This window comes from Diorhabda carinulata, chromosome 7 (assembly GCF_026250575.1).
Source record: "Diorhabda carinulata isolate Delta chromosome 7, icDioCari1.1, whole genome shotgun sequence".
Lineage (NCBI taxonomy): Eukaryota > Metazoa > Arthropoda > Insecta > Coleoptera > Chrysomelidae > Diorhabda > Diorhabda carinulata.
In genome coordinates, this window is record NC_079466.1 from 22,520,950 (window position 1) to 22,533,507 (window position 12,558).

General features: G+C 32.4%; 3 protein-coding genes across 3 annotated transcripts in view; 1 reads left to right on the top strand and 2 right to left on the bottom strand.

Annotated features, from left to right (window-relative positions):
- LOC130896092 (exocyst complex component 4) overlaps window positions 1-1,266 on the bottom strand; it is an 8,605-nt gene extending 7,339 nt beyond the window's left edge. The window contains exons 1-3 of the mRNA XM_057803877.1: window positions 1,051-1,266; window positions 831-983; window positions 414-592 (exon numbers count right to left, since the gene is read on the bottom strand). Of these exons, the coding sequence (XP_057659860.1) occupies window positions 414-592; window positions 831-983; window positions 1,051-1,107 (389 nt within the window). The 5' untranslated portion in view covers window positions 1,108-1,266. The remainder of the gene's footprint in view (window positions 1-413; window positions 593-830; window positions 984-1,050) is intronic.
- On the top strand, window positions 1,197-6,942 carry LOC130896095 (uncharacterized). Its single transcript, XM_057803879.1, has 8 exons — window positions 1,197-1,643; window positions 1,740-1,911; window positions 2,605-2,924; window positions 4,093-4,245; window positions 5,124-5,265; window positions 6,126-6,334; window positions 6,400-6,449; window positions 6,499-6,942. Exons 1-8 carry the CDS (start codon window positions 1,606-1,608, stop codon window positions 6,783-6,785), a joined length of 1,371 nt encoding a protein of 456 aa, XP_057659862.1. The 5' UTR covers window positions 1,197-1,605; the 3' UTR covers window positions 6,786-6,942.
- LOC130896096 (tubulin alpha chain-like) lies at window positions 6,918-11,900 on the bottom strand. The gene is made up of 5 exons (XM_057803880.1): window positions 11,737-11,900; window positions 10,218-10,437; window positions 9,681-9,982; window positions 9,192-9,591; window positions 6,918-7,382 (listed from the first exon to the last, which is right to left on the bottom strand). Exons 1-5 carry the CDS (start codon window positions 11,737-11,739, stop codon window positions 6,973-6,975), a joined length of 1,335 nt encoding a protein of 444 aa, XP_057659863.1. The 5' UTR covers window positions 11,740-11,900; the 3' UTR covers window positions 6,918-6,972.
- Window positions 11,901-12,558: the final 658 nt, after the last annotated feature.

The window sequence follows — 12,558 nt, forward strand, 5'->3', positions numbered from 1 at the left end:
TAGCAGGTCCTTCAATACTCAAAATCATTATTTTTATTATTATATGAAATCTTCTTCATTAGGTCTAACTCTATACATAAAAGAGCTAGTAGAAATTTCATAACTCTAATTTTTTCTAATTCTGTAAATTGAAAAAAAAAATTGTAGTTCCATGAAATCTGCTGCTTTAAGATACAGTCTACTCAGCCTGCTGGTAAATCCACTACCAGTTGATGGTCCAAATACCCAAGATATACATAACTAAATTCAATTTGCTAGATGAGTTGAATGAAAACATAACTACCAAAGCCTTATCAATTGTGGGTTACTAAAGAGTTCCACTGTACATTGAGTTATTCACACTAATAAATTAATGAGAAATCAGAACTATCGGAGTTTATCCAAGGTACTGTCTTAATATAGAAACAACTTACACTTCTTCAATTAATTGCAGCATATGCTTATATTCTAAACCTTCTAGCCACAAATTTTTCAGTTCATCTCTTTTACAACCCAATTTTCTTTTGCAATCTTGTAAACTTTCCTTAACTTTCTTTATTTTTTCTCTATTTATCAGAACTATCTGCGATATGGACCCAAATAGATGCATTACCTGTTTTAATAAATGTATTTTAAATGCCTAGTAAAACATAGATATTTATATCATTAAAAGATTACTTCTGCTCTAACTATTATTTAATAATTAAAATAGCCTTGATTTTAATAATTATACATGAAATTCTACAGTTTTTTAATTCATTATCTATGAAAAAGATTAAATTTACCCCTATAGAGCAAAAAGCTAAGATTAATATGAGTGTACATCTTATATTATTCAGTATTCAACTCACCTTGGTCAAATCATTTTCATGTTTGGAAACAAGTTCGTCTAACCTTTGGTCACATATTTTATAATCGTTTTCCAATTTGGCTTTTTCTCTATCCCTTTGTTCATTAGTTTCACTTGCAGATAACGTTCGAATTACAGACATTAGAAGTCCACTCTGAAAAATTTAAAAGTAGGTGTATCCATATAACCTAAATTAAAAATTTGAATAATATATTAATTACCGTTTCTTTGGCAGGTTTGACCCCCCTAGGGGGCTTGATAGGGGGAGAAAGATCCATTTTGGAGTAATTCAACCCTTTAATAATTATCAAAAAACAATAACACCCCTTTTTAACACCATTACACTTCTTCTCTTCTGAAACCACGTATGTCAAATATCCTAATTATATTCTGCAAATAGTGTATTTAGTATATATTTCAGAATATTATAGAGAAAATTGTGAAATTCAATTAACAATTTAGATATATAATAATAAACTATCAATAAATAAAATTAGATTAAGCCAATATTTCAAAATTTATTATTATATGCTAACTTCTGTCACCACACTCACGACCAAATTTTCAAAATTGGAAGTAGAATATAGCCATACTTTGTTAAAAGAAATTGTCACTATAGTGGTTGCAAAATCAAAACATTAAAAAAAGGTTTTGGATTTAAGAATTTTATCTTTAATAATACAATGTAATAAGATGACGAGCTATATGATGGGTTCAAATAGTAATATTATTATCCAACAATTTCAATAATTGTACTGATTGTTACGTCATAAAAAATGTTTATAAATAAACTGGAGGAGCCACCAATACCTCAGTAAGTATTCAAAGAAAACAGGCGCGTAAATATATATCAGTAGAGGTATTCAATTGAAAATTATAAAATTTTATGACGCTTGTATTTTATTTTTAGTGTCCCAAAAATGTCTTACTTCAGCCTATTTTTAAAAACAGAATTGACTTGTATACCAAATATACTAAGTAAGTGCTTAGGAAATTATTACAATAATGCTTTATGCAATGGTGCAACTTGGGTATTTGCTTTTTGGTGGATGTTACATTTAGGTTTTAACAATTTTTTAAATGTAAGTTGAAATTCCTCTAATCACTTATGTACTTTAAAAAATCTGTAACATGCAATTTATTCATACGAGGCGTATCCATAAAATAAGGTTCCCAACGAATTTTCACAATGAAAGACATGTTTATTGGCATTGAATAATGCATATTCGGAAAACTCAGACTTCCCTTTATTTCTCATTATAATCAACATTTAGTTCAATGTGTTTTTGCAAGTGATTTACCATCTTCTTTATGCCTAAGTCGTTAAAGTCTGCCCCAGCGCCACAAAGACAGCTTTGTACTGGGGGTGAGAATCAAATGGAAGCTCTAGCATTCATGGTTAATAAAACAAGAATGCACGTTGTTGGCAGCTTGCTGGGGGGAACTGGAAGAAAGGAAGCAAAGGTATATGTCAGTCTTGCTAAATCTTAAGAACCTTAGTTTATGGTTAACCCTCGTATAATAATAATCATTTACCATTGATAAAAAATATTAATATATCACATAATAAGTAAAAGAAAAGGTTTGTGTTAGGTCAATACAACAATTGTTCAACAGTAACCATCTTGAGCTATTTTGAAACAAAATTACAAATACAAAATGGAGTAAACACATAACATAATAATACACACAAGTCGCATATGTCTTGTTATCTAACTTTTGTTTTCAAATTGTTTATTAAAAAATATCTATATATTTTATTTTAACCATTTCAGGCATTATTCAAAAGATTGAGATTCAAACAATATGAACGCGATAGATTAATAGAAATTTTGTGGTATTTAGGATTTTATAGTACTGCTGTTGTTTATTGTGGAGCAGCACTTTCTCAAAATGAAGTTGAACTATTCAACTTTAAAAATATGCGAGTTCCATCTAGTACAATACTCCCAACACAAGTGGTGCTTGGATATACATTAATTTTGACGTTTTATTTACATACAGCTTTTTGGGAAGGAATTACCAAAGCCCACATTGTCAATATGTTTGCTTATATGTTCCTGTTTTTCTTTATGCTGTCTTCATATATATTGAGGTAAATATCTTCAACTGTAGCTTTTTAAACAAAATGTCTGCTCTAAAATTTGCAGATTTTGCCTTACCTTGAATATTTTTCGTACAACAAAGAAAACTTCCCCCCACCAACCAATCAAAACTACCCCTGAAAAGTCCAAGGGTACTATAAGAGGAGGTATTTCTACCAGTTTTTCTGAAACTTGGCACAATGATAGTTTAAAGTCAGCTAATTTAAAGTCTCACTAGGACATCAATGGGGTAGCTAAGTTGCAGAAGTAACTTCACAAACATTCATCAGTCAATTAAGGCAAGATTAAATGGTCCCAACAACTTGAGATAAGGTTGAACATTCCTGGTCACTTGAGTCAAGGTTGAACAAGGTGTAGCAGTCCAGTCAATTGAGGCAAGATTAAATAGTCCCAGCAACCTAAGACAAGGCTGAACATTCCTGGCCACTTGAATCAAGGTGTAACTGTCCAGTCAATTGAGGCAAAATTAAATAGTTCCGACCACTTAAGGCAAGGTTGCAGAGATCCGGCTACTTGAGGCAAGGTGTAGAAGTCCAGTCAATTGAGGCAAGATTAAATAGTCCCGGTCACTTGATTGAAAGATTGGAAGGGCTTTGAGGTTTCACATCCATTGAGATTGCTTCAAACTATCATTGCGCCCAATTGCGGAAAAATTGGGTGAAACCCAATTTCCAACGGGGTCTTTTGTGTTTTTAATTTCAATACTTGATTATATGGACCTATCTTGAAAAAATTCTAAACTTCATTGATATTTTACCTAAAAGGAGATTTTTTTTATATAACATCGTTACCACAGTTATTTAACTGGTAATTTGGGGTACTAGTGTAGAGTGAGGTCTGAGAAAAGTTTGTAAATATTTTGAGTTAGTTTTCCTTGTGAATTGCTATTTACCACTGCTTCAAGAGAGTTTTCAAACAAACCTATATCCTTGTTTCCCAACCAATCAGAACTGCTATTTCGAATGTTTGCTCGAGATTTAGGATATACTTTTCAAGACCTTACTCACGGTAGAACCAAATGGTTAACATAAAAAAATAGCTCTCAATGTGCCTCTATATTTGAATGACTATTATTCAGTGTATATAGTTGTTTATTCAGCTTTATTTCTACAACATGACTATTATTTGATTGAATTTAAGATGTAATTGTATTTTTAGGGTTGTGGAAATATCATTTTCCCTTTCAGCCCTAATAAGTATCACGCAGATGGCTTTACAGATCACAAGAGGATTTTTCGTAGTATTGGATCAAAAATCATTTTATTACAGATTATTTATAGCAGCTTTATTTGTTGTGACGTTCGCTATACAGTAAGTTAAAATTTAAAATAAAATTATACCATAAATTAATCATGTAAAATATGTATACAGCCATTGTTATTAGCTAATATGTGTCTTTAGTAGGTGTTATAGGTCCACTCGAGGGCTAGTTTAGTTTCAAACACAGTTAGACAAGTAAATTGACCTACACTTCAATATCTATATGATAACAGTTATACATTTTAGTTAATACCTGCTTTACCACCATTTTTAGATTCCAAGGTCATGATTTGATCATTTTACTAATCATAATTAATTGTAACAGACTGGTAATGACTTATTCATCAATAAAACTCAAGGATTAACTTACTTGGTTAGGTTAGGTTAGGTAATTGATTAATTGTAATACACTGGTATTGACTTATTCATCAATAGAACTCAAGGATTAACTTGGTTTTAAATTTTCTAAAATTAATCGTATTGTCCTGCCTTTATAACCAATATTAAATATTAAAGCATTAAACAACTTTTATTCAAACCTTAAAATTATTTTTCTACTCATTAAATGCTTATATAAATGCTTTTATTGATTTTTTGCAATAAGGGATAGTTTCCACCCATAAGAGTAATAAGCACATATCGAAATAGGGTAGATTTTGAAGGGTAAGTCCAAATTTACATGCAAATCGATGCGGGCAGTCAGGACTATTATCCACTAGTTTGATTAGGACTGAAATTTTGGCTATTTTTGATTTTTGGCTCATTTTTTTTGCCTTTTTTTAAAATCTGTATTTTTCTGCCTCGTTTCATGTTTAAATGAAAGTTGTTCAATGTGAAATACACATTAATAAAATTCTTTTTTTCGGTTGCTGTTTTCTTTTTGAAATAATTTTTCTCGTACCACCATATTTATTTATATCTTTTTTTAGTGTAGCCATTTATTTAGTCGTGATACCTCTAACATTTATCGTACCGCTTGGAATCAAGATAATGTCAGATTATCCGAATATTCTACTGTACTTTCTATTTTTCAATATATTAGCTTGGTTAACAGCAGAAATATTTCAATCGGTGAGTATTTCATTTTAATATTTTTTTCTTGTTAAGACTCATAAATAATATTTAATATTTTATGAAGAGTGAAAATAATTAAAATTTTCATATTTCAAAGTTGCCATTTCTGGAATAAAAACACAATGTTTACTACCTCTACACCAACACTCACAGTTACACCATCTGGTCCTTCAAGCCTTCTATAAGTGATTCTATGTATGTATAGTTGAGGGTGTCATTTACATTGGAACTCAAAACACCTACTGTGCTTCATTTTTTTCTGTGGGAATGCTCAGTCTAATTGTCAAAGTCTTCAATTTTATTTTTAGAAAATTTTAATGTTTGGGAACCTCCTAAGAGCTATAACTGTTCCTATATAGCCTTATGCCACAGAAGGGTAAGGTCCTATAAATGGTTAATCAGTCTATATTATCCCATTTTCCTCCATTCCAGTGTACCCCGGAACCCATGGAGGGTTACTTTATTTTTTTGCATCTAGTTCAGGTATACTCAAAACAGTATGGATCTTATAGCATTAGAGCTAAAAGCCTTAATGGCTTTTTAGTTATCAGATATGTTGTTAATATCCGACTCGAAGAACCAGAAAGTGTAATATTTATAAAATCTTTAATCATTTCTCAAGTAGCTTAAAACTAGTGTATTTATATAAACTGGTTCAGGTAGTTTTTATATTCCAAAATTTGTTTTAAATATTGTTTTCTACTACCATACAATTTTTGGTCGGGAAATTTTGATGTTTAATAACCCCCTGAGAATAATAAATGTTCCTATACAGCCTTACCAGAAACACAATAAATTAAATGGGACACTGGTAATTTTTCTGATTATTTCCCCTATAGTTATGGTTTATTTTTTAGATAATTTTCAAATTTTCATACCATTGGTTGTACCATAGTAAAGAATCTCAAAGAAAAAATAGTATCGATAGCACTGAGGGTTACGAACAATTGAATAAGACCCGAGGTTGCTCTATTAGTCATATAGAATGTTCTTTGTTCCTTCCCCGAGATGACCTGGCCTATGAAATCCAGAGGGTGCGTAGGGAAATTGAAGAAAGAAAAAACAAGTAAGTTATATGTTAATATTTACCCCTTATAATATCAAATAAATCAAAAAATATATTTTTTTCAGATTGATAGCGCTACAAAAACCGAAAAATACATTTGTACAGACCCTTAAATGTGAGTATTATTTTCATAATAAATATTCTACTGAATATGTTTTTTCCAGACATGCTTACCATCAATAAAAAAATTAAACAGAGACGTCGTCGTTTATCCGAACAATCTGAAAGCTACGAAGATGACGAAGGAGGGAAATTACTTTCGAATAACGTTAAAATAACAGAAGATGCATCGGATTCAGACAGTGAAAATGATAAATTAGATATCGGTATCCAAAAAGTTGACAAAATTGGTTGCCCGAACGTTAAAGAATCTGATTTACAATTTGATAAATACAATGATACCGAAAAAGGTGATACAAATGATGCACGTGATTCAACTGGTGATTTATAATCATAATTAGTTAAAATTTTCTTCCTCTCCGCATGCCACATCATTGCATTTGACAAAAATGTAATTTCTCGTGGGTAAATGGTCTTGTTCTGACAGATATTCAGTTGTCATAAATTGTTTTTAGAACTAAAATAAACAAACATAATTGTGTCCTTTATTTTGCATTTCCACATTATACAAATTAGAATCATTTTTCGTCATCTTCTACTGAATCGAAAGCAACTTCTTCGTAATCCCTTTCCAAAGTTGCCAAATTTTCACGAGCCTCGCCGAATTCTCCTTCCTCCATACCTTCGCCTATATACCAATGTACGAAAGCCCGTTTGGAAAACATCAAATCGAATTTTTTATTCAGTTTTTTCCAAGCGGATTCTATGGCCGTTGTATTCGATAACATACAAACTGCTCTTTGGACTCCTGCTAAGTCGCCTCCTTCGACTACGGTCGGAGGTTGGTAATTTATACCTACTTTAAAACCAGTTGGACACCAATCGACAAATCTGACGTTACTTTTTGCTTTCATTAACGCTATGGAAGCGTTTACGTCTTTGGGCACCACATCGCCTCTGTAGAGTAAACAACACGCCATGTATTTACCTAAAAACGATTTAATAATCTTTTGAAAAATATTACATACCGGAGATTTTACAATTTGTTTATCCCCTCTAAAAGGTTCTCAAATATAGTCAAAACAATCTAAAACACTCCAGAATATTCGATAACTGATTAATCATAAAGGCCAAGTCAAAAGTAAAAGAAGAATAACCTAACCAAATGAATAAACACTCTAGTGTCCTGGAAATCCATGGGTATTAACTAAAAGTGGTAATTAATAAATAATAATAGGTGAAAAACAATTAAAAACACAATTAACCATCGATATTATAAAGAAAAAATGAACTGAAATAAATGACCAATAGACGCTATCTGGTAATGTGGAAGTATCGAGATGGGCTCAATACTACCAACGGTAAAATTTACCACGGAAGAAATCAAATAAAAGTATGAAAAAATATTTTGAGTGTACGTAATGAGGAGTAGAAACACAAATTGAACAATTAAAGACATGAAATAACACTATTAGTATGAATCAAAGGATTTGCTCGAATATCTGGTAAGCGGAAGGCTTTAGAAGTACTCAAAACCACCAACAGTTTGATGCAAATGAAATTTACCATAGTCAGAAAATCTCGAACACACTGTTTACCACTGCACCAACACTCACTAAAGTGCGTTTCGATAACAAAATGGTCGTCTTCAGAGACTGAAGGTAAACAGAAGACCTGAAGGGTGGAGGGTCTGAGATAGTTTGGAGTTGTTGAATAGGGAAAAAATTATTTATAAAATAAGTGGACATATTGAGTTAGGAAACATAGGAATTTGACTATTTCAGTCCAGGAAAATGTCTAATAGTTAACAGTCTGTGATGTTTTAGTACTGCTTTGATGGCGCCAGGAGGAAACTTGTGAAAAAATACATAACTCTTTTGGAAAATATTATAATGTCTTCTAAAACTTTTTTAGAGATCATTTTAGAAATCATTAAAAAGGAACCACATAAAAGTTTACAAATAAACTAGGAATTGACATATTGGGATAGAAAATAGAACTTGAACAATTACAGACCGGGAAAAGGTCTTCTGGTTGAGAATGTATAATGGTTTGGGGCTGCTATAATGTATTCAGGAAGAAATAAAGAAAACTATATCGTGTAAAAATGCCTTCCGTAACTTGTTTAATGAACAATGTATAAAAATGGAACCAAAGGCATAAAAAACCAAATAAAAGAACATAAACAACAATTGGAATGGACATATTGCATAGTAAATAAAGAAATTGGACAATTGAAGACCTTCTGGTTAAGGGTCTGATATAGTTTGAGGTTGTCGAAAAGCTTCATGGGAAACTTTATAAAATAATACAAAACTGTCTTGGAAAATAGTGTAATGTCTTCTGGAGCTTGTTTCACGATCAAAATAATATAAAAATGGACCCAAATGCAGAAGAAACCAAATAAAAATTTACAAAAAAACTAGGAATAGACGTATTGGGAGAGAAAACAGAACTACAGAGCAAGAAAAGGTCTTTTGGTTAATAGTCGGTGAAGCTTTGGGGTTGCTGTGATTTTTTCAGGAGAAAATTAAATAAAAAATTGAAAACCATCTTGGAAAATAATGTAAAAATACTTTCCGGAACTTGTTTAACGAACAAAATCATAAAAAAGATCGGAAGAAGGTCTTCTGGTGAAGGGTGTAAGATAGTTTGGGGGGAATGAAACCAAATGCATAAGAAATCGCACAAAAGTTTACAAACACACTAGGAGTGGACGTATTGAGGTAAGAAAGAATGGAATAGGACTTGTAAGAACGAGAACTTTTCTATTCACCGATACCATAAACTAACTCACCTTCTCTTGGATCGCACTTGACCATTTGATTTGTCGGTTCAAATAGTTCCGCCGTTATCTCCGCCACCGACATACCTTCGTGGAAAGCTTTCTCTGACGATACCACTGGAGCGTAGGAGGCTAACGGAAAATGTATCCTCGGATATGGTACTAAATTTGTCTGGAATTCGGTGAGGTCGACGTTTAGAGCTCCGTCGAAACGTAGAGACGCGGTAATAGAAGAAACTACTTGGCTAATCAATCGGTTAAGATTGATGTAATCGGGTCTTTCGATACCGAGTTTGCGCCTACAAATATCGTAGATCGCTTCATTATCTACCATAAAGGCGCAATCGGAATGACCGAGCGTCGAATGCGTGGTCAAAATGGAGTTATACGGTTCCACGACGGCTGTACATACCTATAATATTGAATAAAAAGAATACCGATAAAACAACTTCATAAAAGATTGAATAAACATCAAAAATATGGATTTTCTTTCTACTTTACCTGAGGAGCGGGATATACAACGAATTCTAATTTACTCTTTTTTCCGTATTCTCCGGAAAGTCGTTCCATTAATAGAGACGAAAATCCAGATCCGGTACCACCACCGAACGAATGAAAAACGAAAAATCCTTGAAGACCGTGACAATTTTCAGCCAATTTATTCAATCTCTCCATAACAATATTCAACATCTCTTTACCGAGACTGTAGTGACCTCTAGCATAATTATTGGCAGCGTCTTCTTTACCGGTTATTAATTGTTCGGGGTGATACAATTTCCGGTAGTGTCCAGTACGTACTTCATCTAGAATCGATAATTCATATAACCACGATGCAAGAAAATACCGAACACACTGTTTATACTACCACTAACCCAACAGTTTACCTTCAGTCTCGACAACTTTTTTATCAAACCGTGCGTCAGAAAGTATAATTGTGAGTGTTGGTATAGTGGTGGTGTAAGTTCAGTATGAATTTCACTAACGGTTCCAGAAATTCCAGCTTAGATGCAAGAAAATAGTAGAAGAAATATTTCTTACCGACGACAGTTGGTTCCAAATCTACCATCACTGCTCTAGGTACTAGCTTTCCATTTTCCACTTCGGAAAAGAAAGTTCCATAACAATTATCGGACACAATTTGATCGGTTTCTTTTATTGTTCCATCTGGTTGAATGCCGTGTTCCAAACAATATAGTTCCCATGTTGAATTACCTATTTGTACACCAGCTTGACCAATATGAACCGAAATACATTCCCTCTGAAATTATCGATTAATTTTGCATATTAAAATCACATTTAATATAGTTCATAGTAGCTTTGTGGGCGGGCAAAGGGCCGTCGTGACCCACTTGAAATTACCAAAGGCCGATGTCCTTTGAGAAACCGATCAGGCGCTTTTGGTTGAACATTTTGGTGTCACTGGACAAGCCATGAAGCTTGTCCAAATATTTAAGTTGCGCTCGTATGAGTGCTGAGCACTCACAGTTGACGTCGTCTACAGTTTCATCCTCCTCCATACAACAGCGGATCGTGCGTGATGTTCTTGGTGTGGAAATAGCGTTTTAGATTACCGTGTCCGGTTAAAAGTCCGGTCACGAATTTCGCACTATTGCAGCAATTGTTTAGTAAGAGAGGCAGAAGTTCCATCTGTGTGCCCAGACCGTTAAAAGACGCGATAGCATCACAGAATGAGTTCTGGGCCTATTGACGAGTTCGCGGATGCTAACCTAGCGAGTGGTGAGTCCGTTTCGTCGTTACCCGAGTGACTGGGCACTCAAACGAGCTTAATATTGCAGCTATCACTCACCACTTCTTGTAGGACTCCAGCCTAGAGCTTACTAGAGCTCTAATATCTGTACTTTACTTTGGGGTGTCTTCCGCAGAAGCCTCAATTCGTCTGTTTGGTTAAATATTTAGTAAAGCGAGCTTAACAAATTTTCAAGTATTAGGGAATATTTGTCAATATTCTCATGATTAACCCTTGATATATCCACGGGGGGTTGTATTCCGAAATATATATTAGTAGTTATGACGTCATGAATGAAACCCCATATTGGCTTGAGGATCATAGATAAACATTATATACGGAGGGACTATTTCGCTAAGTAAAATTCTAAAATGAATTTTTCGTCATTTTCAAAACAAAAAAGCAGAAATTGATTAAAAAAAGACATGATTTCTGCTTTAATTCTTTTGATAAAGAAATTATTTCAAATGTCTGATTGCATTAAATTAGTTCAAATATCTGATTGCATTGAATTAGTTCAAATGTCTCATTACATTTATAATAACTTTGTAAGATGATACTTACAGGAAATTATAAATAATAATAAAAAATTCAAATGAATACATTCCTGTGATTGTGATTTAAATGGAGAAAATACATTTAACAAAATATAACAAATTAAGTGCAATTTTGGGATTTTTATTTTGGAAATTTCAGGCGGCCTTTTAAATCAGATTACGAGCTAGAAATTCTTAATTGTGAAAAAAAATGTTTAAATATATTTTTTTGCATCCTATTGAAAATAATGATTCAAAATAAAAATTTTCTTACCATTGTGTTACTAGAATTTAGTTTTTGATATAAATGTGATTTTCACTAAAATTTAAAATTTTGGCCAAGACTACGAATTTTGAAAATGATTTTCTTCACGTCACATATGACGTTACTTTGTCGCCGCAGTTACGAATTTTCAGACTACCAGATTTTAATAAAAAAAATATACAATTAGTTTAATCTTAATTAACTAGTAAGTTATCAGTCAATATTTACTAAAAAACCCAAATTTTCCCTTACGCTGTAGAAGAAAAATGCAAAAAGTGGTCATAAAAAAATGAATTTTACAATTGGTGAAGGAGTACCAAAAAAATCGATATCTGGATGGTCAAATACATAACATAAACGACAAGAATCTAGAATTACGACAGGAAATTTGTGATACATACTCATGTAAACGCAGCGTCATTGAAGTCTTGATCATTTTGAGAAAATTATACATAATATAAATTTGTATAGGCTCAATATTGGTATGGACGTTTTATATTCAGAATTAACAAATTTTAAATTAATTTATGAAAAAATATCAGAAGACAGACTTACTTCAAATGAGTACTGGCCAAAAGTGGAGCCATTTCTTAGTACACTTCAGAAGAATTTAAAAATATAACTAAAATTGTTTCATATCTACTTTCTGTTCCCACCACCTCAATATTTACTACAAGTTTTTTCGGTAATTAATGCTAATTGGCGGGAGGATAGAAAAGAGCATCTATTAATTTTTATAAAAAATGAGCTCCTCATTTATTTTAATTTAGGTTATAATTGTGGTGAGGCGTATGAAGTTTTAAAAAAATATTGTTAATTAGGTAGTTATGC